At 44.0% G+C, this 27,227-nt stretch overlaps 1 protein-coding gene across 1 annotated transcript; it reads left to right on the top strand.

Annotated features, from left to right (window-relative positions):
- The first annotated feature begins 312 nt into the window (after positions 1 to 312).
- On the top strand, positions 313 to 16,395 carry SMIM20 (small integral membrane protein 20). Its single transcript, XM_077477680.1, has 3 exons — positions 313 to 488; positions 3,167 to 3,223; positions 16,147 to 16,395. The coding sequence occupies exons 1-3, from the start codon at positions 383 to 385 to the stop codon at positions 16,182 to 16,184; spliced, it is 201 nt and encodes a 66-aa protein (XP_077333806.1). The 5' UTR covers positions 313 to 382; the 3' UTR covers positions 16,185 to 16,395.
- Positions 16,396 to 27,227: the final 10,832 nt, after the last annotated feature.

The raw sequence follows: 27,227 nt of genomic DNA, 5'->3' as shown, positions 1-27,227 counted from the left end.
ATATATATATATATATATATATATAAAATTTTATTTAATTTTTTTCTATTTTATTTTAACTATAACTTCAATAAACAGTTTTGTGAATCAGCAGCAGAGGGTGCTGTGGACCAACAAAGGTTTATTATTAGATGACGACCTGCACTAATGAGATGACTATTCATGGTCTCCTCCTGCTTCCTCTGTACAGACGATCCCTGTATTCATTATACGATGTGATCACATCGGGATGATCGCTGTACTCCTCTTCTGCAACATTGTATCAGCGCAGAGACAGCAACCAATAGGAAGCCTAGTTTTATGATTCACAATCCCTCCAATCAGAGGGCGCGCTGGTAGTTTCCGGCTCCGGAGCAGCGTGTCCTTGCCGGATGGTGCGGCAATGGCCGGGAATAGGGGAGTTCTGGTATTTGGGGGGTTCATTGCAGCTGTAGCCGCCGCCTTGTACCCCATCTTCTATCACCCCATGACACACTTAGATGAATACAGTAAGTGAATGTATATGTGAGCTGCTTCCTGTACAGATCTATAAAGAGACTGCTCATCAGCGCAAACTTTCAAGGCATAGGTCACCTTTCAAACTTTCAAGGCATAGGTCACCTTTTGTAATGTAACCACTTGACCTCTGCAAGGTTTACCCCCCCCCCCCCCCCCTCACGCCATGACCAGGCCATGTTTTGCATTGCTTTAACCGCTTAAGTCCTGGAAGATTTTACCCCCTTCCTGACCAGAGCACTTTTTGCGATTCAGCACTGCGTCGCTTTAACCGACAATTGCGTGGTCGTGCGACTTTGTACCCAAACAAAATTGGCGTCCTTTTTTCCCCACAAATAGAGCTTTCTTTTGGTGGTATTTGATCGCCTCTGCGGTTTTTATTTTTTTCACTATAAACAAAAGACAATTTTGAAAAAAATGCATTATTTTTTGCTATAATAAATAAAATATCCCCCAAAAATATATAAAAAAAAGTATTTTTTTCCCCTCAGTTTAGGCCGATACGTATTCTTCTACATATTGTTGGTAAAAAAATTGCAATAAGTGTATATTGATTGGTTTGTGCAAAAGTTATAGCGTCTACAAAATAGAGGATAGTTTTATAGCACTTTTATTATAAATGTTTTATTATTATTAGTAACGGCAGCGATCTGCGATTTATTTTGTTGGGACTGTGACATTATGGCGGACACATCGGACACTTTTGACACATTTTTGGGACCATTGTCATTTACATATATACAGCGATCAGCACTATAAAAATGCACAGATTACTGTGTAAATGACACTGGCAGGGAAGGAGTTAAGTGTGTCCTAGGGAGTGATTCTAACTGTGGGGGATGGGCTACAACTCACATGACAGTGATCACTGCTCCCCATGACAGGGAGCAGTGATCTCTGTCATGTCACAAGGCAGAACGGGGAAATGCCTTGTTTACATAGGCACTTACCCCGAGGGCACGATCACGCTGTACGCATGCGCCTACTCACCCTGCCAATTAAAGGGGAGTACAGTTACGCCCACCGTTGCCATTGTGCCGATGTATATCGGCGTGCAGCGGTCGGCAAGTGGTTAATTGACAATTGTGTGGTCATGCGAAAGCTGTACCCAAATTTAAAAAAATTCTCCACAAATAGAGCTTTCTTTTGGTGATATTTAATCACCTCTGCAGGTTTAGTTTTTTGCGGTATAAAAAACAAAAGCGACAATTTTGAAAAGAAAAAAAAAAAACAATACTTTTTACTTTCCGCTATAAAACATACCCAATAAAAAAAATGATAAACATCTAATATCTTCATCCATTTAGGCCAATATGTATTCTGCTACATATTTTTGGTAAAAAATAAAAAAAAATCCCAATAAGCGTATATTGATTGGTTTGCGCAAAAGTTATCGCGTCTACAAAATGGGGAATATTTTTATTTTACTAGTAATGGTGGCGATCAGTGACTTATAGCAGGACCGCGATATTGCAGCGGACATTCGGACACCTAACATGTAAGTCCAAAGGGACTTTGACAAAGCACATGCGTGCAAAACATGTAAGTCACGGCAACAACACAGCTTGCGTTCCACAAGCTGACCACAGGCGTCCCTTCCTCTGTCTCCGGCGCAGCACTGACATCACTCCAGGCTCGTCGGTTGCTCTTGGCTCTGCTCGGCTCCTCCGGTTCCCCTCAGTTTTGGTCACCTCAGTCGCCACCGAGTGGTCTGACCTGCTGAGCCCTGTGATTTGGCCACGTCCAGGCAACCTCACACCCAGTCTGGACATACACGGCCCTCTCTCCTCCCGCTCCTAATGGCTTTATCCATCTTGAACCCGGATGTATCACCATCTTTTACAGCCTCTCCCCTCTGGGGACCGGATTTCCATCCTTTTTTAACATGGGCATTAGTGCCCCCCATGTGATACCAGCGAGGCCCCCTGGATGTCTGATCACCCCTCTTCCCCATCTGAGGTCACCTGTGGTAGCGTTGAATAACTTTTATTACATCATTGTTTTTATACCTGTTTCTCAGCTGAATTTTAGACTTTGCATCATCTCATCATAGCCTATTAAGGAATAAACCTTGTTGGATCGTCATTCCATGGTTGGTTTCAAATGCTGTTTTTATGACTATTAGGGCCGGTTCACACAGCGGGCGAGGCGACACGACTCGCCTCGCCTCGCTCCCGCAAGTCGCCCCCGTTCTGTACAATGGAACCGTTCTGAGAGGAGCGACTCGAGTCGCTCCGACTCAGAGAAAAGGTTCCTGTACTACTTCTGGGCGACTTCGGGGGCGACTTGCATTGACTTCTATACAGAAGTCCTCTGCAAGTCGCCGCTGAGCTCGCCGCAGGTCGCGGCGAGGCAAGTCGGAGACGCCTCGCCGCGCCTGCAGTGTGAACCGGCCCTTACACTTTGGATCTTACTCATAGAGCGCTGCTTATAGTTTTTTGTTTGTTCCACATTATTTTTGTGTTGTGCCAGCCGTACTGAGTTTGATCATTACCAGCCACGGATTGTTTACATCACAGCTACATCCAACCATACATGACCCAGTGCTTTTGTAGGATATTTTTTGTTTCTCTTGACCCATATTGTTGTTTGATCATTTGATACAGGTAACAAGTTGACAATAAAATGAAGATTGATATGTATGCACTGATATCTTCTGTTTATTTTGTAGAAAAAGAACAATCAATAAATAGACAAGGAGTGGTACAAGAGGATGTGCAGCCAATAGGTATGGATAAAATTGAATTCTAACTGCGCGTTCCAGATTTGCTATTCAAAATGCAGTGAAATTATTCAGTCAGGATAACAGCCAGGCAACTAGTATTTCATAAAGAAGGTTCAGTTAAAGCAGCTTCCATAGTCCCCTCATTATTGCTTTTGTTTTGGAAAAATTGCCACAAATCTTTTGGTATAAAAGGTTTTTTTTTTTTCCCCCTTTTATTCTGTCCAACTGTTATGCCGCGTACACACGACCGGACTTTTCGAGGGACTAGGTCCGACGGACTTTCGGCGGAGTTCTGACAGACTTTCCGAATGAACAGACTTGGTCACACACAATCACACCAAAGTCCGACGGATTCAAACGTGATGACGTACGACCGGACTAGAATAAGGAAGTTCATAGCCAGTAGCCAATAGCTGCCCTCGCGTCGGTTTTTGTCCGTCGGACTAGCATACACACGAGCGGATTTCTCGATAGGAACTGGGTCCGGCGGAGTTCCGGTAGAACATGTTTTAAATGTTTCCATTTCTAAAGTCCGCCAGATTTTTGGCAAGCAAAGGTCCGATGAAGCCCACACAAGATCGAATTGTCCGACGGACTCGTTCCGTCGGACCTTTGCTGTCAAAAAGTCCGGTCGTGTGTACGTGGCATTAGATTCCAGGCACAGGCTCTATATTGGGTAGAATGAGCCGCTTCTCCAGTAGCACCCTCTAGTGGCATTCTGGAAGTACTGCTTCACAAAGACCTCTGAAGGGGAAAATAGCACTTCGGGGTAATCGTGCCAACGTTTTCGCCACAAGTTTCCTCTCCTACTAAAGAACATCTAAACTTTTTACACTTTTATTTAACCCTTTCGGGAACCAGGTCCACCCTGCTAGTTGTAAGCAGCGTGCTCAGACAGCACTTGGTCTTCTGGGGAATTAGGTAAAAGTTTAACCACTTCAATGCCAGGCACTTTTGTCTCTTCCTGCCCAAGCCAATTTTTAGCTTTCAGTGCTGTCGCACTGTGAATGACAATTGCACGGTCATACTACAGTGTACTCAAACAAATTTTTTGATCATTTTGTTCTTTTGGTGGAATTTGATCACTGCTGGCATTTTTTTTTTTTTTTTTGCACAACAAATGAAAAAATACCAATTTTTTTTTTTTTATATATATTTTTTCTTTGTTTCTGTTATAACATTTTGTAAATAAATACATTTTCTTTTTCACTGATGGGCACTGATGAGGCTGCACTAATGGGCACTGATAAGATGGAACTGATGAGGTGGCACTGATGATGGGCACTTATAGGCAGCATTGATGGCTGGCACTAGTATGTACCACTGATGGGCATTGATAGGTGGAACGGATGGGTACTTATGGGTGGCAATGATAGGTGGAACAGGTGGGCACTGATTGGCACTGATAGGTGCGCACTGATGGACAATGATAAATGGCACTGCTGGGCATCACTGATGAGACATCTGGCAGGCACTGACTGGCAAGATGTGTGGGCACTGATTGGCATTATTTGGGCACTTGCATCCCTGGCGGTCTAAGGTGGCATCCCTAGTGGTCCTGGTGGCGTCCCTGGTGGTCCACTGTGGGCATTCACAAGGGGGCTGCGCTGATAAACAATCAGCACAGAACCCCCTGTCAGGAGAGGCGCCGATCGTCATCAGCCGTGATTGGACATGGCTAATCACGTGATTGGTGTAGCGGTGTGTCAGACTGACGCACCACACCACCGATCTCTGCGATGCGCGCCCCCACAGGTGCGGATCGGCTGTTATCCTGCTGGACATCATATGATGCCCAGTCAGGATAACTGAACCACTGTCCGCCGTCATTCTGCTATAGGGCGTGCGGGAAGTGGTTAAAAAAAAAAAGCTTTCTTCCTCAAAGTGTTAGTTCACCTTTACAGAAAAAATATATACGGATGGGACCAGATTGATTCTGATCTGTCAGCGCCTGCCTGTAAATAGTTCTGGTCTGTCCCAGAAGCGCTGCACAGAGAAGGGGAAAAACCAGGATTTCAAATACCTGGACTGCTGGACTGACTACGTGGGCACTGACAGCTCAGAATTCCTGGAGGTAAGCACAGCGGGGACCAGAGAGGTGGGAAGGTTGTACGGTGTTCACCTTTTCTGGAGAGTGCAGAATCTGGTGCATGGTAGCCAATCAGTTTCTAACTTCAGCTTGTTCAATTAAGCTTAGACAATAAAAACTGGAAGCTGATTTTGCACTCTCCAGTTTTAGTAAATCAATGTAATTTAGACAGTTTTTAGGTACAAAAATAAAGTATGTGTGCTAAAAATAAACTTGCTCTTTAAATCTCTTAATGGCAATGTTGTAGAGTTTTAGCAGCTCTCCAGAAATAAAAATGACAGAAGTTTAAATGTATATAGTGTTATGAGATGTCTGCAATCTTTAGTAACCTGCCTATATGTGAGGTGCTCATAGAGCACTACTTTCAATAAATAACATACTGAACAAGGGGTAACTCTCATGGTAACCTCTTTGTAAACCAACTAACGTATAGTGATTGTAAAGGCAGAACTTTTTTTTAGATAATGCATTCTATACATTAAGATAAAAAACCTTCTGTGTGCAGCAGACCCCCCTTAATACTTAACTGAGCCCAATCTTCCTCCAGTGATGTGCACAAGAGCCTCGGCTTTCCGGGAAATCTCACCTCTTTGGCTGAGACAGCAGTGGGAGCCAGGGGCACCCCACTGCGGTCTCAGCCAATGAGGAGGGAGAGCCGCCCTTCCCATGCAATATCGCTGGAGGAAGATCGGAGCGAGAGAAGGGGCAGGGCCAATGAGGAGAGAGAGGAGGCAGGGCCGAGAAGCGGCTCCGTGTCTGAATAGACACACAGAGCAGCGGCTCAGTAGCGAGCCTGCTTGAGTGCCCCCATAGAATGTTGCTTGCTGTGGGGACACATTGGGCAGGAGGGAGGGGCCATGAGCACCAATGAGGGACCCAAGAAAAGGAGGATCTAGGCTGCTCTGTGCAAAACCACTTGAAGCAGGTCAGGAGGAGGTCACTGCACCTTTCAATGAATTCTGAGTGTTCTCAGAAGCATCTCAAACTGATGTCATTAGCAAAACCCCAAAGCCACTCAACACAGGCCCTAACACATATAAAACCCTAAGGCCTCCTCCACATGGATGAAAAAATGCTGCGTTTGTAGCCATGTAACTTTAAAAAAAAAAAACTAATCTGTACTCAGATGCATTGTTGTCTATGGGATGATGCACGCATCTGCATAAAGATCCATAAACGACTGGGGAGTGACCGGATGTGCGTGGAGCGAGGTGCGCGGGGAGCGCTGTGAGAATGCAGTGGGGCTGATGTGAATGCGACGCCGCCACGCTGTCTCCTCTGCGCCGGAGATGTAAGACGCAGCCCGAGTAAGATTGACGTGAGCTGGGGGAGGTACCAGGCTGGAGCACCCAGGGAGAGCCTCGAGGCATTGCGTAAGGGCCGGAACACGCCGAACACCGCCGGGAACGGCCGAGAGTCATTGACGCCAGCCGAAGCCGGCCGAGGACACTCCGGATAGCTCGAATAAACGCAGGAGCGGAGACACGGCTATAGACTGATCGTGGTATTTGTGAGTACCCCCTATGGGGGAAATAAGCTTAGGAGGAGACCCCCAGTGGTGAGGACTAGCTGACTAGCTGATACCCGCTGCACCTGAGGTACCAGGTCCATAGATCATTTAAGCCTGTTTGTCTGATGGTAAGGGAGACAAGGCAGCAGGATACAGGTCACCATTTTTTTGCCTGGCTATATATATATTTATTTCCTCTCTCTCAGAACTGTATAGAACTGTACAGTGTATATGCCTAGCTATATAGGTACCTGTCAGCTGCCCGTCTGGTGTGGTCTCCCTCTGGTGTGCAAGAACTTTTTTTTTTTTTTTATCCAATGTCACCCCGGTGGTAGGCTGTAAAAACGCACATTCTTGCTTTTTCTGTGTTTATCTGGATGAGATATAAAGAAAGTAACGGAGGACACAGCAATATGTTTTATTAAAAGGGAAGGAAGAGGAAGGAAAGGGGAAAAAAAAAAAAAAAGAAAAAATCCAGGTTATGCTCTGATAGTATGTACCCGCAAACAGCAACCTGTAAAAGCATCTTTCTCCTTTTTTTTTTTTTTCTCTCTGCCCCTTTATGTAGCACGGAATTATAACTGAAGGGACTCAATACCCGGGACTTCTAGGATCACCTTTTTGGGTTTCACCCGGGGAGGTGGAACCATTGTGCATAGCACCTTTGTCCCTGATTTCTCTTTATTGGTGGGGGTTTTTTTCCCCTCTCTGTGTTTTTCCCTCCTCTCTCCTTCCTTTCCCCCCTCAACAGCCTGGAACTAGACAGAGGAATCCCCCCCTTTTTTTTTTGCAAAAAAAAAAAAAAAAAATGTCGAGGCGGAGAGGAGAGGATCAGTCGCAGCAGGAAGGTACGGGGTCACAACACCTTCGCTCTTCTAAAGAAAGAGAAAAAAGTAACCAGGCAGCAACTACAGCTGCAGCAAAATTAGAGCGATTTGTGCATACCCCGGTTCAAACTCCAACAAAGGGGGGACAGATGGTACAAACTAAAATTCATCATGGGGGCCTCACTGATAGAAAAAGTCAAGGCCAAATGGCATCTTCGGCCATGACAGTATCCGAGTGTAAGAGCAAATCTAGTAAGAGTCAGCGGGACACTCAAGGTGACTTGGATCCGGCTGTGAGTAATGGCATATCGGAGGAGGATGCCCCAACCCTGAAGGATGTTCTGCAAGCGGTAAACGCATGTAAATCGTCCCTGGGGGACTTGGCAGTCCAGTTTGCAGGAATGAAGGAGGAAATATCACTAGCACGTCAAGATATTCAAAAAGTAGCTGAAAGAACAGCGGTGCTGGAAACGAGAATAAGTCAACTAGAAGATGACATTCATCCACTACAGCTGGAAGTTAAGAATATGAAAAAACAAATGGACAGCTATGCTATTAAACTAGACGAATTAGAAAATAGATCTCGTAGGAATAATATTAGGATGTTGGGGTTGCCCGAGAAATGTGAAGGCCCGGACGCTATAAAATTCCTGGAGTCCTGGTTTGTAGATATGTTTGGAAGAGAAGGGTTTTCACCATTTTTTGCGATAGAAAGAGCACATCGGTTTCCCTTTAGAGCCCCGCTGCCCGGAGGTCGCCCCAGACCTATGCTGTTGAAGCTCCTTAATTATAAAGACAAGGTGACACTAATGCGTAAGGTGAGGGAGATGGGGAACATCTCCTTTAAAGGTTCAAGGATCTCATTTTACCCAGATTACTCTCCTGAATTGCAGAGACGCAGAGCGGAATTTCGGGCAATTAAGGCTACCTTACAGCAATACAAAGTAACATACGCACTGTTATACCCAGCAAGACTGCGCGTGATGACCCCGGAGGGGGCACAGATTTTTGAGTCAACAGAGGGTGCATTACACTGGCTGGAAGTTAATAAGGAGTCCCTACAGAGTAGCCAGGGGGAGAGGGAGGGTAGATACGGAGGGGGGGGGGGGGGGGGTTATATGGAAAAATTACTCGGATTTGAAACACGTGTGGTAGGACGGGGGGGGGGAGATAGCGGGGGCGGCGGTTGTGAGTGTGGGTAATAGGTGGGGTATGGATGTTACGGTCACGGTAAACCCCCTAAGGGAGCACCTTGATAGGTGGAGGGTAGGGAGGGAGGGTTGGGTAGCGGGGGAGAGGGGGGTAAAGGGGAGGGAAGGGGGAGAGGGGTGGTTTGGGGGATGTTGGGGGGAGGGTGGGATGAGGAGGGGAAAAATGCTTAAAGAAAATCACGTGAAGGTAAAACTTGATTATAGCACGATAAATGCACAGGAGAATAAGATAAATAAGATAAATAATACCAAGTTATATTACAGGGTATCACATTTAAGGGTTAAATTTAAATTTAAAGCACAAATACAAGCACACCAAATTTGGAAAATTCAATTGGAGGTGGAACCGGGGTTGGTGCACTTATTGAAGAATGGTATACTGGCAGGGCTTACACACTACAAGTTGTACATATACTTGCGTTATATAGCTGAGTGGAGTTCCCCTCTTCTTGGCCTGTTTTTTCTCTTGCCTGATAGCATAGATGACACAGGCTAAAACTCTTAATGTCGGTTCCTGGAATGTGAGGGGCCTGGGTACCCCGGTAAAAAAGGCGGCAGTTTTTGCTATGCTGGAGAGGTTTGATGTGGGGCTGGCCTGCCTGCAGGAGACCCACCTAACAAATGTGTCTAAATCACAATTGAACAACAGGAGATTTCAACAGCAGTATCACTCAGTATATTCCTCTTATTCAAGAGGGGTGAGTGTGATAATAAAAGAGGGGGTGAGTTTCTCCTGCAGGCAGGTCAGCATTGATGAACTAGGTCGTTATGTTTTTTTGTATGGCAAACTAGAGGGTAGTTACTGCATCCTGGCAAATATATACATACCCCCACCGTTTAAAATGGAGGTCGTATATAAACTGATGGAATTTATTGGGGACAAAGAAAGTATCCCGATTATAGTGTTGGGAGACTTCAATGAAGTTCTCGATGTAGATATGGACAGGTTTCCCCCTAAGGTGCGACTCCGGGGTATGGGAGAAACTAGGTTGAGCTGTTTCTTGAAGGAAATTGGGCTAATGGACCTGTGGAGAGAGAGAAACCCGAAAGTTAAGCAATACTCTTGCCTGTCGGGATCCTATGCTACCCTCTCTAGAATAGATATGGCAATAGGAAATACAGAGATGGCACAAAATATAAGAGATATAGAATATATGCCCAGGGGGATATCGGACCACTCCTTGGTAAGGGTAGTATTAAACACAGGGGTGAAAAAAACTCAACTGAACTGGAAGATTAGTCCCTTTTGGTTGGAACTAATAAAGGACGAAGAGGAAGTTATGTTAAAAATACGCGAGTTTATAGGTTTTAACGCGGGCACTGCCCCAATTACCGTAATCTGGGACACCTTAAAGGCCTTTCTTAGAGGTACCCTGATCCAGCAGGTAGCAAGAATGAAGCAAAAATCCAGGATGTGGGAGGAGAGTATTAGGAAGGAAGTATTAGAGGCGGAAAACAACTATGTAAAAGATCCAACCCCAGAAAAACAAAAAATATGGTTAAACAAACAACAAGGTTATAAGACAGCAATCATAAAAAAAGAAGAAAGTAAACAAATCTTTTTGAAACAACGTTATTTTGGAGAAGGAGAGGGGGTGGGCAGACTGCTTGCTCAGTTGGTAAAAACAAATGCCCCTCCCTCAGCTATTTCTAGCATCAGAGCCTCAAATGGGGAACCGACCCGAAGGGGAGAGGAGATAGTAGAAACCTTCGGAAATTTTTACAGGGAGCTGTACCGATCACAAGGAGTAGGGGAAGAAGGGGAAATAGATAGATTTCTGCAAGGTCTGGAAATGGTGACTCTTACTCAAGAGGAGAGGGAAGTATTAGATGCCCCGATAACTATTGAGGAATTACAGCAAGCAGTGGCTGGGATGCCTAATCAAAAGGCCCCGGGCCCGGATGGACTCCCGGTAGAAATATATAAACATTATGGAGAATTGCTGCTTCCAGAGTTATATAAGACTTTAATGGGTACACTGGGGGAAGGACAACTGCCTGATTCAATGACGGAGGCAACTATCATTGTGATCCCCAAAGCGGACAAGGATCCTCTCGAAGTGGCCTCATACAGGCCAATTTCGTTATTAAATACGGATGAAAAAATCTTGGCCAAGGTACTTTCAAATAGGCTGAATCATTTCATCACAAAGTTAGTACACCCTGACCAAACGGGATTTATCCCGGGAAGGTCTACTAGCATGAATATTAGAAGGACTTTTTTAAACATGCAGATTCCCTCAGAGAATATAGGGGCAAGGGCTATAATGTCCTTGGATGTAACAAAGGCCTTTGATAGCCTGGAGTGGAAGTATCTTTGGCGTGTGCTAGAGAAAATAGGACTTGGCCCTTCCTTTATTGGTTGGGTCAAATTGATGTATAATGCCCCTAGTGCTAGGGTAAGGGTTAATGGCAGGTATTCTGATAAGATCGAAATGAGCAGAGGGACAAGGCAAGGTTGTCCGCTGTCTCCTCTGCTCTTTGCGTTGGCTATAGAGCCATTGGCAATAGCAATTAGGGCTAGCCCCGGGATTAAAGGATTCCAAAGAAAGGGGGAGAGACAGGAAAAGATTGCTTTATACGCGGACGATGTCCTACTCTTCCTGGGGGATACGGGTCCGTCATTGAGTCAGGCAGTTACCTTGGTAGAGGGTTTTGGAAAATTTTCAGGATTGGCCATAAATTGGGGGAAGTCTGAGCTGCTCCGGGTCGACCCCCTGGATGATGCGGCTGCGCCGGGGGGGGGGGTACAGGTGAGGGTGGTAGATGCTATGAAGTATCTTGGTATACATTTGACAGTGAACCCTAACCAGTACATCAACAAAAATTTAATTCCCCTGCTGAATAGATTTAGGTCTAAGTGTGACGTCTGGAGTAGGTTGCCGTTATCAGTGATGGGTCGTTCCAGCCTGATTAAGATGATATGGATGCCACAATTGCTATATGTCTTACATAATGCACCGGTATGGATATGCAAAAAGTGGTTCAAAAAACTGGAAACCCTCTTCCGGGAGCTTATCTGGAGGAAGGGCACGGCCCGGATACGACTCCAGACGTTACAGTTACCGTTAGATAGAGGAGGTTTGGCGGTGCCACACCCTAGGATTTACTACCTGGCGGCGCAGCTGCAGCATCTGGCGGGTTGCGACTCGGAGCAGGGAAGAAAGTTAAGGGGAGGGATCAGGATGGTAGGAGCCCCACACGAACTTATGGCCGAGGCCTTGGAGGCAGACTCCTTTCAGCACAGTAATTCTGTAACCAAGATGGTGGGTAAGATATGGAAAGAGGTGAAATTAAAAATGGGCTACACTGGGCTGCCAGAATTTACTCCACTCTGGGACAATAAAAACCTACCGGAATTATTTAAAATAGGTAAGATTAAAAGGTGGGAGGTGGAAGGCATAACCAAATTGATCCAACTCTACGACGAGGGGGCCCTAAGAACATTCTCGGACTTAAAGCAGACCTATGATATACCCCAACAATCATTTTTTAGTTACCTACAGGTGAGACACGCCTTAGCAGCACAGCTCGGGGTACACACGTTACGGTGGGATAAAGCACCTCTACTCTGGAATTTACTTACAACGGATAGGGCAAGTGGGTGTATATCAGAAGTTTACAACCAGTTAGGTATGAACCTAAACCAGGAAGTGGAACACCCGAATCTAAAGAGAAAGTGGGAAGAGGACATAGGGGAAATATCAGAGGTACAGTGGAGGAGAATAATGGAGCTTGGGCCGGTGACGTCGGTTTCCCCTTCTCAAAAGATCTCACATTTGATGTTAATACACAGGGCTTACTATACACCCAAGAGATTATGCCTGTTTGGCAGGAGAGCCGATGATAGCTGCCCTAGATGTCGGGGACAGGGAGACCTTCTGCATATGATGTGGCGCTGCCCAAAGTTATTTCGGTATTGGAGGGAGGTGGTGGACACTATCAATAAGATCTATGAGTTAGAATTGGTAATGAACCCGATCCTGTGTGTGCTGGGCTGTAGACAAGAGCGGAATGAACCAAAAAGTACTACGGCGGCAGTGGTACGTTGCTTATTCCAAGCACGTAGGCTGATCGCGCAAAGATGGCAAGCTGAGAGGGCCCCGTCGGTGAGTGAATGGACCCAAAGTATTAATGAACTAGTATGGAAAGAGAAGACACTATATGTAAAGAGAGGGAATTTTAGAGTGTGGAAAGAAATCTGGAGGCCCTGGATAAATGAGATGGGATACCCTATTGATTAAAAGGAATTAGTAGAGGGAGATACAGGTGCTGTGATGGTGGTTTACCGTAGTCCCGGTGCTTATTTGAGTGAGCTGGGAGGGTGAGGGTCGGGGAGGGAGGTAGGGAAAGGAGGGGGAGGGAGGAGGGGAGTGGGGGGGAGAAGGGAGGGAGGAAAGGGGCATGGGGGGAAAAGGTTAAGGAGTAAAACTAGGCTGTTGTTGTTAGTAGTCTCTTTTTTTAGAACGATTTGTAACTTTTGATGGAAAACTTAATAAAGAATATTGGAAATAATAATTATAGGCCACGATGATGAGGAATCATGCCGAGACATAAATGAGCTGTAAGGTGATTAAGTCTCTTGCATAGGTTTTCTGACGTGGAAAAAAAAATAAATAAAAAAAATAAAAAATAAAGATCCATAAACATCATTATTAAATTATTACATCCATGTGGAAGAGGCCTAAGGGTTCTTTAACACGGGTGATCCGATCAGGTCCACCTGTTTTTCAGGCAGATCTGATTGTCTGGTCCATGCATTCCTATGGACATGTGTCTGTGTACACCCACCTACTTCCGTATCCAATAAGGCCTGCTAAAAAAAGATAGAGGATGACTATCTTCTTCCATTTGGGCGTACTGGATCCGAGGAAGCCTTGTGTAAACACAGTGGAGTCTGATTACTCATAAATATAAAAGATTATTTCTATATTTATTTTTATTTTCACTTTCATCTTCATTTTTACCTCATTTCCATTCCTCTTTGGACTTTTACTTTTATTCTTATCTTTATTTTTCATATCTATTTTTATTTTTTTTTGCATTTTTCATCCTTCTCACTTCCATCTTCATTTCCCCATTTTTTTTGTACAGTTTGCACCATTTATCATCATTACTCTTTATTTTTACCACTTTCCAGTCTTATATTCATTTTCACGTAACATTTTTCACTCCCGTACATCCTTTCTTCTCTTTTTTTCCACATTCCACTTCATCATTCCCACTTAACAGCCTAGGATGATCAACTACAATCAGGGATCTCCAAACTATGGCCCTCTAACTGTTGCAGAACTACACATCCCATGAGGCATTGTAAAACTGAGCTTAGTAGACTTGACTAGGCATGATGGGAATTGTAGTTCCTGAACTGGAGGGCCATAGTTTGAAGACCCCTAAACTACATCCACCTGCCAGTTCTTATAAGTCACTATCGTTGATGCTTTAATACCCCCCCCCCCCCCCACATGCATGGGATCCCCATCCCTGTGACTAAGCTCCGGGGGGAGGGCAGGGTGAAACACGTTGGGGGCGAGGCCTGGTGGGAGCCCAGGCTGAGATTGTCTCTTTCACCACCACACAACCCCATGGATGTGCGGCACTGGGGATTTGCTCCTTCCTTTCTTGAGTACCCATAGAGCAGAGTCTGTCTGTGTTCGCTCTGTATAAACTGAGCAGACACAGACCTGTCACCCCGACACCCCCCCCCCCCCCCCCCGCTCTGCTCTGACCGGCAGGGGATCTGCTTATGGATCCTCTGCTGATCAGAACACAAACCACCCATGTGAAAGGTCCCTAACCGCGAACCTCTCTTAATTGCCCCCTTCTGGTCTGTTAAATATAACTGAAAGTGTTTTGTTTAAGCGGAATTAAACCCTCCTATCATTTTCGGCCAAGGAAGCTGCTGTCTTAGTCTCTGTTTAACCACTTGCCGCCCACCCACCATCAAATGACGGAGAGACAGTGCGGCTCTTGTTCTGGGTGGACATCATATGACGGCATACCTGAATAGCCACTCACGCTAGGACACGATGCAACCCAGATCTGTGTAAAGATGCCCACCAGTGCCGCTTTTCAGTGCCGTCATTGTCACCCATCAGTTCTGCCTATCAGTGCCGATAAGTGTGCATATTAGTACCTAATCAGAGCCCATAAGTGTCACCTCATAAGTGCAGCCTATCAGTGCCGCCTCATCAGCGCACATCAGTGTAGGAGAGAAAAATACCTATTTACACAATTTACAGAAACTAAGAAAAACATTTTTTTTTTTTCAAAATTTTCAGACTTTTTTTGAATTTTTAGTTTTTAACTAAAAAACCCAGCTGTGATTAAATACCACCAAAAGAAAGCTCTATTTGTGTGAAGAAAATGATAAAAAATGTCACATGGTTACAGTGTAGCATGATCGCGCAATTGTCATTCAAAGTGTGAGACCACTGAAAGCTGGAAATTGGTCTGGGCAGGAAGGGGGTAAAAATTGCCCTGTAGGCAAGTGGTTAATCTTCAACTGTCATGATGCTGCACATTTGATCAGTTCTGAGATATTTGATGGTTTGACCATTGGGTTTGTATCAAGCAATGCGACCATTACATTCAGAATGTAACTGTTTTTTTAAACTGTTAATCTACTAGATCTACTTTAAATCTGTTTGATGGGTATAAAGAATACCTGTTGATTCTGCCAGAATTTTTGTGAGCAGGTGAAAATAAAACACCTGAAAATGTTTGTTCTTGGGTATACATGTACTTTTAAGATAATTTCATATTATATGCCCTTGTAATGACATATTCGGTGACCCATCGCAGTTTGCTACGGAAGTGACGTTCTGTCGCCGCCAACTTGGTACACCCCACACTCGCCCACAGTAAGGATACAGTAAGAAGGAATAAAGTGGACATCTTGTTACACCCACCGGAGTTTTGCATTTTACACGTATTTATAACAGTAAAATCCAGTTTATATAGTGAAATACAGGACTTTCAACTCCGTCTGACTTTTTAGATGTTGAATTTTAAAAGCAGCGAACTTCTGTCAGGTTAGCAAACTTAGTTTACTGTTATAAATATGTGTAAAAAGCCAAATTCCGGTGGGTGTAACAACATGTCCGCTTTCCCTCTCCTTACTGTGGACGAGTGTGTGGTGTAGCAAGATGGCGGCGACGGAACGCCACTTCCGTAGCAGATTGTGACAGGTCGCCAAATGTGTCGTGACACCTCTACTACATTGACTTGGTGCTTATATAATTGCTGATAGAAAAAAAATGATTGTGCATTTCCCATTTATTCTTTAGGGTTGAAGGTCTGGTCGGATCCTTTCTCCAGGAAGTGAAATAATGTAATGGTCTTCCAGGCTTGGTCTTCAGTTGTGATAGAAACATGCCCACTATGGATTTTGTACATATAATAAATGCAGATTTAATTTTTCTGATGGAATTAATCATGTAAATATGTTTAAAAATATGTATAAAGAGTTTAAAATAAGAAGTAAGAGGCAGTAGATCCAGGATACAATAGTATAAATAAAGGACATTTGTACACAATATACGTGTCTGTCTGTTTGCCTGGACAATGACGCTAAAACTGCATTCACACTCTATTTTAAAACACTGCAAATCGTGGGACACACTTGCGATACAATTACTTCTTAATAATGCCCCAATTGCACTGTGGTAAATCTGCAATCGCAAAGCACTATGCTTATCGCACAAAAAGGAACATGAGCATCTTTTGGGGCAACAGCGGTGCACGTTGCGATTGCAATGTGATTTACCACACGACAACCGTGGAGCCATTAAGAAGTAATGACTTCGCAAACACATCACGTGTTTTGCAGAGATTTTAATTTACGGGGGTAATCACTGCAATTCCACCCATGGTCAGGTGTGAATGCAGCCTAAAGCTGGCCATAAACATTAGCGAAGAACAAGAGTTTTGCTGCTGCCAATGCTAGCTTACCTCTAGGGAGCTCCTGACCTCATATAGGCACAGGCAAAGCTTCTGAAAAAATTCCATGTTTTAAGCTTTTGTGGTGTGCATTACTTTTCCTTCTCACACAAAATTGCATCAGATACATTTTTTTCATGTTAACCTCCCTAGTGGTAATCCCGAAAGTGTGGGCCCAGGGTTACATTTCAGTACCATTAGCAGTAACCTCTAGACACTCTCGGAACTGCATCGCAGTATTCTGGTAGAGGTTACTTTCCTTGTCCCCAGAATCCTGCAATGTCTCCCCGCTGTGTCCTCTGCCGGATGCCCTGTGTTCCGGGCTCTGTTCCCTGCGAGCATCGCGACATACAGGGACGGAGCCGGTGGGAATTTTCAAAAAAAGTGAAAAAAAAAAAACACGTACAGTACACTGTAATCTTACAGATTACATTACTGTATCAAATTTTCTTTTCTTACATCAGGGGACATAGAGCCATAGTAGTTACTATGTGGCTTCTGTGTGGGTTATAGGGCCACTGATAGGTGATGGACACTGGCATGCCCTAAGACGTCAGACACAGGCCACACATGTAGGAAGTTGATTTTAGCGCTGTATGTGATGAAAGCTGCTGCTGGCTGTGGAGGGACAGAGCAGGAGGATGGCTTGTCAGGTTAGTGACACAGGCTTTTTCCCTTTTACACATTATACTTTACTAGGCTAGGATTAATAGCAGCTTATGGCGTTAAACTATAGCCTAGCAATGTACATTCTTTTGCATAGTGCCTCTGCTTTATGCTTCAGGCTATGAATGGTAATGGGACCAGAAACTTCTCTAAAGGGGTCAACGGTTTTTTCACTATAAACTGAATCCATTTCCAAAAGAATGTCATCCTCCTCTGAGAGGGATACGGCTAGTCAGACTGAGCCGTCAGGGGAAACTGTTGTTGCATAAATACTTCAGTCCCTGTATATATCATACAAAAGGTTTTTTTCTTCTACCACTTGTAAATTGGAAAGAAGAGTAATCCTATGATGTCTCTCCATAGTGGGGCAAAACATAGCATATTCCCATCTAGTCCTCTGGACCCTCTTATTGAAGTGCAGGAGGCTGGGTATCGGGTAGATCTTCCCAAATATTTGCAAGATATTTATTCTCTTCTGAGGATCCTAATATGGAAGACGTAGCATCACAAGACCGTTGCTTGTGTACTCCCTTACTCAACCTTTTTTGCTGCCTGCAGCACAGGCTCTTGAGGTACCTACCTCTAATTGGGTTCATTATAACCTCCCCCATCTGGGGATATTTTTTCCTATTTATGCATGGCTAAAAAAGCTTATGTATTTTGAATGGGAACATTGTCCACACTTATCTATGAAAGAGGATTTCTATGAAGAAAATGGGGGGTTCCAGCAATTGATGCAGCAATCGCCTCAGTAAGCAGTCTCACATGTCTGGTGGATAATGCACTGATGTTAAAGGATCCAACAGATAAAAAGTTGGAACTTCTTTTTAAAGACAATATGTCTTTTGCAAGTTCAGTAGCACAGCCGGTTCTTGCTGCAATTGGTGTATCTCAGTCCATTAAGGAACAGTTTGTGGAGATACCTGAAATTCTGCCTGATCAGCAGGCCCCGTAATGGGCTGGGGTGTATCTGAAGCACTATGACTCACAGTAGATGCTATTAAAGATTAATATAATGGCTTATGCTTGGACTAGTGCATTTTTGCAGAGTTCTGTGGCTAAAAAATTGATCAGCCGAAGCACCGTGTAAAAAGCTCTTAGCCAGTTTTTTCCCCTTCATGGGGTACGGCTATTTAGAGACAATCTGGATTAGTACATCCAAAGGACCTCTAATGGGGAAAGCTCTATTTTACCAGTAAAGAAGAGGTTCAAACATTACTCTCTTTAATCCTGCTGCCTCTCCTATGCCAGGGGCATCTGCCTGTAGGCAGTCTCGACGGCCTCAACCGTCAGGTTCAAGGGAAAGTCCCCAAGAGCAGCACCAGGGTCAGTAGAGATTTTGGGGCAGAAAGCCCACAAAGCAGAATGCTAAAGCCTTCTCATGAAGGGGCACCCCCACTCGTTCGGGTGAGGGGAAAGGTCCTGCGATTCTCAAGATCAGGCAGGAACAATGTCAAGACAGATGGATTTCTGCAGTTTTTTTCTCTAGGTTATGACTAGAGTTCAGAGAGTTTCCGTCTCCTCATTTTTTCTAAGGGAAAATGTTCCCAAGGATCCAGAGAAAGAAGTCTCTCTTTCTGACCTCTGGATCAGCTGTTATCCCAGTCGGTGATATCAGAGGTTCCCTTAGTGGAACAGGGCACAGGGATTGGCTCAAACCTTTTATGGTTCCAGAACCAAACAGAGAGGTAAGACCCATTCTAGATCTTGAAGATCTGAATGCGCACTTAAACATGCGCTCCTTTCATAATCCAATCGGTTGTGTCCATCCTGCAAGGAGGGAGTTTTTTGGCTTTAATCAATATCAAAGTTGCATATCTCCATGTGACAAATTTTCCCACTCACCAGAAATTTCTGCATTTTGAAATATAAAATTATCTTTGCAGTTGTGGCCCTGCCATTCGGTTTAGCCACAGCACCACAGGTGTTCTGAAATATTCTGGCACCTCCTTTAGCCAGATTAAGGGCTCAAGGCATAACGGTCCTAGCCTATTTAGAAGATATACTTTTAATGGATCATTCAGTCTCGGGTCTAAAACCAGAGTCTGATCACAGCCGTAACTACCTGAAATCTCTGGGTTGGATACTCAACCTAGGAAGATTCTCCTTAAAACCATTAAGTAGATTACAGTACTTGGGGGTTGGTTATAGATACCATACAGAAGAAGGTATTCTTACCCCAGACAAGAATCCGTTCCATTGTAGGACTAATTCAACTTATCAAAACAAAGGAAAATTCCTTCCATTTGGCTGTGCAGGAGATTGTTAGGGGAAAGGGTGGCCTTCAAGGCCATCCCTTACGCGCAGTTTTTACTCAAACACTGCTTCAAAACACCATCCTGTCGGTCTGGAATAAAAAGATTCAAGCCTTGTTTGTTTCCAATATGCTTGGCTCCCAGAGCCTAAATTGGTGATTGTTATCCAGCAAAGGGAAAATCTTTATCCTGGAAGGTGTTAACAGATGACAGCCTTCTAGGCAGGGGAGCAGCCCTGGAAGAAGATTCTGTTCAGGGTAGATGGTCCAGGTTAGAGGACCTTGCCTATCAACTTTTTGGAAGATTTGGGCAGTATGTCTGGCCGTAGAATCTGGGACAGTCAGACTACAGGACTGTCCTGTCTGGATTCAGTCTGACAAGGCCACGGCAGTGGCTTACATCAATCACCAGGGGGGGCACGAGAGGTCATGCAGCCCAAAAAGAGGTGAATAATGTTCTAGCTTGGGCAGAACACAACATTCCTTGCCTATCAGCAATTTTCATTTCAGGAATAGAGAATTGGCAGGCGGACTACTTGAGTCGCCAACAATTATTTACGGGAGAATGATCTCTTCACCCCGACGTCTTCCTTGCGATATGTCAAAGATGGGGTATTCCCGGACATGGACCTATTCGTGTCCCGATTCAACAACAAAGTCGACAACTTTGTGTCGAACAAGGGATCCGCTAACAGGCGGAACAGACACATTAGTTTTCCTATGGGATCAGTTTTCCCTGATCTATGCAATTCCTCCAGTTCTGCTACTTCTGCGCCTTCTCCGCAGGATTAAGTGGGAATGAAAGGAGGTGATTCTGGCGGCCCCAGTGGATCCCAGAAGATCTTGATTTACCGAGATCTTAAAGATAGCAGTAGGAGTCCTTTGGACTCTGCCATTACAGCCAGACCTTCTGGCACATGGTCCGGTATTTTATCCAACCCTACGGACGAAAATTTTAATAGGTTTGACTGTTGAATCCCACTTTATAAAGGATCATGGGTGATCTCCTTTAGTAGTGTCTACTTTGATGCCAGGAAGCCGGCTTCCAGAATCATTTACTATAGGGTCTGGAAGGCATATGTTTCTTGGTGTGGATCCAGGGGTTGGCACCCCAGGAAGTATGTCATAGGCAGGATCCCTGATTCCTGCAAATGGGATCTGAAATAAAGCTGGCCTTGACTTCTATCAAGGGCCCGATCACAGCCTTGTCTGTGTTTTTTTTCAATTCCCTCTTGCTTCCCAATCTTGGTGCATAGCTTATTCAGGGGGTAACACGGATTATTCCCCCTATCAAGGCACCTCTAAATCCTTGGGATTTAAATTTAGTCTTATCGTCTTTGCTGAATCAGCTGTTTGAACCTTTACAAGAAATTTCCTTGGTTCTTTTGACAAGAAAGCTGATCTTTCTGGTTGCCATTTCTTTTGCTAAAAGAGTTTCGGAACTAGCGGCTCTGTCTTGTAAAGAGCCTTATTTGATCATGCATAAGGATGAGCTGGATCCCTAGGAAGAAGTTGGTATGACGAAACATGTTGGGACGTGACCACACGGACATAGATTTCATTGATATCAAAAAGTACCGATCGGAGTGGTTCGGAAACGGTCGGAGCAGGTCATAACTGGTCGGAGTGGAAGTTAGACTGCTTGGGACTCGTAGACCTTCCCAACGAACGGTGATCACGGAGTGGGTGAGAATTGAGGCACACTTCGGATCCGTCACGACCGCAGTGCACCATTACAAGTTGTATGTACACAGTTTGCTGTGAGAGGGTTTGTTTTGCTGGCACCAAGCTTTAAAATATGTGAGTGGAAACATTGAAGTGTGGTGGTGGAATATTTTAATAAATCAATTTTAAAGTATCGCGTTATGTGGAGCACTTTTTTTGTTTATTTTTCACATATGGATATGCTTGGTTGGAAGTAATCGTGGTGCTTACCCGGGGGGGGGGGGGGGGGTTTACCTGCTCCTTTGCCAAACAGGAGAGTGGGAGGCAACCTTAGCTGGGGAGTACGTTTTCATTGGGAGAGGAATCACAGACACATCGGTGGGATGGAAGATTGAAGGATTGGATAAATATTCACTTCTATTGTTTTCTTGCACTTTATCAATGGACTTTATTTATATAGCACGTCATCACGGGGTGTTATATGTTTAGTATTGATTTTTGTCTAGATCACTTATTAATGGTATTAAGCGCTACTTAAATTATCTCCTAATCATTATTTGCAGTACACATTGTTTAGGTATAATTTATTTTGTTTGCAAAACACATGTTTTGTTTGTACTGCCAGAAGTGTCAAAATCAACTATTTTTCCAAATGGATTCATCAAATGAAGCTTCGACTTAGAAAATTCTTCCTTCTTATGCTAGAGCACACTCATCCAGGGCGATTAGTGCCTCTTGGATGGTGCATCATCAGGCCTCTATGGCTCAGATCTGTAAGGCCGCGACTTGGTCTTTAGTTCATACGTTTATCAGATTTTATCAAATCGATCAAGGTCATGAGGATATTGCCTTTGGGCGCAGTATACTGCAGACTGCACTATGAGTCCTCTGGCCTCCTGTTTCTGTGGTTGTGTCTCCCTCCCTTCAGTTGCCATTGCTATGGGACATCCCACATAGTAACTACTATGGCTCTGTGTCCCCTGATGGTTGGTCCAGTGCCCTGCATGCACTTTTATATTATATATACTGTTCTTTCTGCCTGGAAACTAGAGTTTGTCCATGGCAACCAAAAAGTGTCCCTAAATTAGAATCACTTGCAGAATTGAGCGATAGTGAATCATAGGGACGTTCATTTTATTATTATTATATTATTTTTTATAATTATTTATTTTATAATTTTGTTTTTCAAACTTTATCAATATATTAATGCCAAATATAAAATGACAAATTAGTGAATCATGGGGAAATTAATTTTATTATTATATTATTTTTTATAATTATTTATAGTTATTTTATGATTTTGTGTTTCAAACTTTATCATACCCAGGATGTCTAATAGGCTCTTGTTTGGACAGATTTAAGTGTGTTATTCCTAAGAATTACAGGCTTCTAAATATATTAATGCCAAATATAAAATGCCAAATTTCCATGCAAAACAATGTATCGCTTTGAGATGCAAAAATCTGACATAATCATACAGCCAGGGAGGAACAACAAGGAAGTAAACTATGAAATTCGTGCTCAAAAAAGGGAGAGCAGAGGGCAAAAGACAAGTCAACAGCATTGCCTGCTATCTCCTTGCAGCTGGTCTTTCCATGCCACGTCTTGTTCTGCATTGTGTCTCTGTGTGGAGCTGGCCATCTTGGCAGAGGCAGGGCTTTGCTTCCTCAGGTCAGAGCCTCCAGAAAGGAAAACAATGAGCAGCATTGAGATCACCAAATCTCCTAAGACTAGCAGTTAGAGGCAGCGGGGCCTTATGTCCCGTACACACAGAAATTCCGACGGAAAAAGTCTGTTCGGATTATGTTGTCGGAAAATCAGATCGTGTGTGAGCTCTATCGGACTTTTTCCATCGGAATTTCCGACGGAAAAAATTTGAGAGCGGGATCTAAAATTTTCTGACAACAAAATCTGATCATGTGTAGAGAATTCCGACGCACAAAGCGCCACGCATGCTCAGAAAAAAATTTGGAGACAAAAGCTTCCAGCGTACGTTTTGTACGTCACCTCGTTCAGAACGATCGGATTTTCCGACAACTTTGTGCGACCGTGTGTATGCAAGACAAGTTTTGGCCAAAATCTGACAGATTTTGTGGTAGGAATGTCCGACCGTGTGTATGGGGCATTAGATGTTACACTTCACATATACAGCTATAAGGCAGTAAGCATGGGATTGCTTAGGCGCAGTCACTGAGATATTAGACTTTAATAAGCCATCCCCAATATTCAGTGTAATTTAGCTATGCCCAGGTCCTAGTCTATGTGATATCTTCCGCTTTCTAAAGTTAGGCAGTATGGTAGGTGTTCAGAAGGTGTTGGGGAGACACTGGTGGATATTAGGACCGGTTCACACCGGGAAATACACAGGAACACACTGTGAGTTTCTGCGATTTACATGCAGTTCTGTGCAGTGCAATTTCAGCCCATTCATTTTTAATGGCCTGAAGTTGCACCACACCAAAAGTAGTGCATACACTACTTTTGGAAACATTTGTACCATGCGATCCAATGCAGGCACCGGCACTGTTTGCGGTATCATTAACTTAATATTGACGCCTGCGGTAGATTGTAGCTAGTAGAGGTCCCCAGGATTTCTAATGGCAGCCCTGTTTGGCACTTTCAACAAACATTTTTCAGCATACTAGAATCAAAAGGTTGCCTACCCCAGGTTTGGGTTATCTGCCTTCAATTTATCCATTGTGTATCCAGTTTATCCATTGTTATATACACTATATTGTCAAAAGTATTGGGATACTTTAATGGAATCCCAGTCTAAGGATGACCCTACGCTATACAATCTTTTTTTAGATTTACCAAAACCGTATAATATGAGGTCAGACCTAAACACTTTAAATTTGTATGTAATGAGGCAGGATCTTGTACTACATAGTTGAAGGTACATCTAAAGGAAATTGACCAAGAAAATTGTATAATGTAGGGCCAGCTTTAGTCCGTAGGGTTCATAATTGAGTTGGCCTACCCTTTTCAGCAAAAACAGTTTAACCACTTAAGCCCCGGACCAATTTGCAGCCAAAGGACCAGGCCCCTTTTTGCGATTCGGCACTGCGTCGCTTTAACTGACAATTGCGCGGTCATGCGACATGGCTCCCAAACAAAATTGGCATCCTTTTTTTCCCACAAATAGAGCTTTCTTTTGGTGGTACTTGATCACCTCTGTGGTTTTTATTTTTTGCGCTATAAACAAAAATAGAGCGCCAATTTTGAAAAAAATGCAATATTTTTTACTTTTTGCTATAATAAATATCTCCAAAAAATATATAAAAAATGTATTTTTCCTCAGTTTAGGCCGATACGTATTCTTCTACATATTTTTGGTAAAAAAAATCACAATTAGAGATTATTGATTCGTTTTCGCAAAAGTTATAGCGTTTACAAAATAGGGGATAGTTTTATAGCATTTTTATTAATATATTTTTTTTTACTAGTAATGGCGGCGATCAGCGATTTTTATTGTGACTGCGACATTATGGCGGACACATCGGACATTTTTGACACATTCTTGAGACCATTGTCATTTATACAGCAATCAATGCTATTTAAATGCATTGATTCCTGTGTAAATTACACTGGCAGTGAAGGAGTTAACCACTAGGGGACAGTGTAGTGTTATGTATGATGTTATGTGTTTTTTTTTATTGTAGGGGGCGTGACCTGGCATGTGACGTCACTGATCGTCATTCCCTATAAAAGGGAAGAGACGATCGGTGACAGCCACACAGGGAAGCACGGGGAGAGATTTGTTTACACAGCGGCGATCAGGTTTGCTGGTCCCGCGGTCACGGAGAACAGGACCAGGTCGGGAGCACGCCGCCGGCGGCACGCTCCCGACCCGGTCCTGTTCTCCATGGCCGGCTGGGAACTTAAAGAATCACGTATCGGTACGTGATTGTGCCCAGCCGTGCCATTCTGCCGACGTATATCGGCATGAGGCGGTCCTTAAGTGGTTAAACTCTTCAGGAAAGGCTGTCCACAAGGTTTAGGAGTGTGTCTATGGGAAAAAGTAGAAAAATAGAAAATATTTATTGAGGTAACATGATTAAAATTCTAATTATAATTATCATGTTACCGCAATAAATATTTTCTTTTTTTTCAACTTTTTGTTCATGTGGTAGTGCCTTTAAAGTCCCACCCCTAGGGGGTTCCTCTTTTTTGACCTTTCTTCCAGAAGCGCATTTGTGAGGTCAGGCACTGATGTTGGATGAGAAGGCCTGGCTTGCAGTCTCCGCTCTAATAATGTGTGTAAAGTATACTGTAAAGCAGCTACAAAAACTCATAACAAAGGTGTTCTATCAGGTTGAGGAAAATAGGTGTATACAGCAGCTAATGCAACCTTCCTTCATCTAGAGTCCTTCCTATCAGGTTGAGGTCAGGACTCTACATGCCAGTCAAGTTCCTCCACCCCAAACTCGCTCATCCATGTCTTTATAGACCTTAATTTGTGCACTGGTCCAAATCATTTGGTGGAGAGGGGATTATGTTGTGGGGTTGTTTTTCAGGGGTTGGACTTGGCCCCATCTCAAGGGCTCTTCATATTAACCCTTTCCCGCCGAGCGTACGCACATCTGCGTACTCGGCTTCCGGGGGTTATACCGGGATGATGCCCGCACCTGCAGGCATCATCCCGGTACCGTTTTTTACAGCAGGCGATTGGCTATCCAGGCATAACAACCGATGCGGCTAAAAGCCGCTCGGCTGTTATGCCGGAGGAGCGGGAGGGGACGTCCCCCCCTCCCGCCGCCTCTCGCCGCTGTTACCGGTGCTCCCGCTCGATCGGGAGCACCGATTAAAGATCCGTCGGCTCTAGCTGCTGGGGAGGAACTGGAACGAAGCCGTAATCGGCTTCGTTCCAGTCTCCTCATCGTAAACACGGAAGCGACGTCATGACGTCACTTCCCGTTTACTCGGCTGCCAATGGCGCCGGTTTTAAAAAAATATCCGGTATTCAGAATCGCCGTTTTCGGCGATCTGAATACATTGAAGTGTAAAGGAGGGGTGGGGGGTCTTTTAGACCCCCGATCCCTCCATAAAGAGTACCTGTCACCACCTATTACTGTCACAAGGGATGTTTACATTCCTTGTGACAGCAATAAAAGTGATCAAATTTTTATTTTTTTTTTTTAAACAATTTAGTCATTTAAAAAAAAATAAAAAAAAAAAATTTCAAAGCGCCCGCCGTCCCCGCGAGCTCGCGAAGCAAAGAAAACGCATGCAGAAGGCGCGCCCGCGTACGTAAACGGTGTTCAAGTCACACATGTGAGGTATCGCCGCGATCGTCAGAGCGAGAGCAATAATTCTAGCAGTAGACCTCCTCTGTAACGCTAACCTGGTAACCGTAAAAAATGTTTAAAGCGTCGCCTATTGAGATTTTTAGGTACCGTACTTTGTCGTCAATCTACAAGTGCGCGCAATTATAAAGTGTGACATGTTTGGTATCTATTTACTCGGTGTAACATTATCTTTCACATTTCGCAAAAAAATTGGGCTAATTTTACTGTTTTGTTTTTTTTTTATTCATGAAAGTGTCCCTTTTCCCAAAAAGTTGCGTTTAAAACACCACTGCGCAAATACCGTGTGACATAAAATATTGCAACAATCGCCGTTTTATTCTCTAGAGCCTCTGCTAAAAAAATATATATAATGTTTGGGGGTTCCAAGTAATTTTCTAGCAAAAAATATGGATTTTAACTTGTAAACACCAAATTCCAAAAATAGGCTTAGTCATGAAAGGGTTAAAGACATTTTGGACAAGTTCATGCTCCCAAATTTGTAGCAACAGTTTGAGGATGGCCCCTTCCTGTTCCAACATGACTGTGCACCTTTGCA

The sequence above is a fragment of the Lithobates pipiens genome, unplaced genomic scaffold (genome assembly GCF_037356315.1).
Source record: "Lithobates pipiens isolate NorthernLeopardFrog02 unplaced genomic scaffold, aLitPip1_a1.2 Scaffold_13, whole genome shotgun sequence".
In the NCBI taxonomy this organism is placed as follows: domain Eukaryota; kingdom Metazoa; phylum Chordata; class Amphibia; order Anura; family Ranidae; genus Lithobates; species Lithobates pipiens.
Note: the sequence above shows the minus strand (reverse complement) of the source record. Positions and strands in the feature narration are given on the sequence as shown.

Coding starts and splice junctions, on each gene's coding strand:
- SMIM20 (XM_077477680.1), top strand. CDS start 383: ATGGCCGGGAATAGGGGAGTTCTGGTATTTGGGGGGTTCATTGCAGCT. Junction 489..3,166: donor GACACACTTAGATGAATACA/GTAAGTGAATGT, acceptor TTTATTTTGTAG/AAAAAGAACAATCAATAAAT. Junction 3,224..16,146: donor AGAGGATGTGCAGCCAATAG/GTATGGATAAAA, acceptor TTTATTCTTTAG/GGTTGAAGGTCTGGTCGGAT.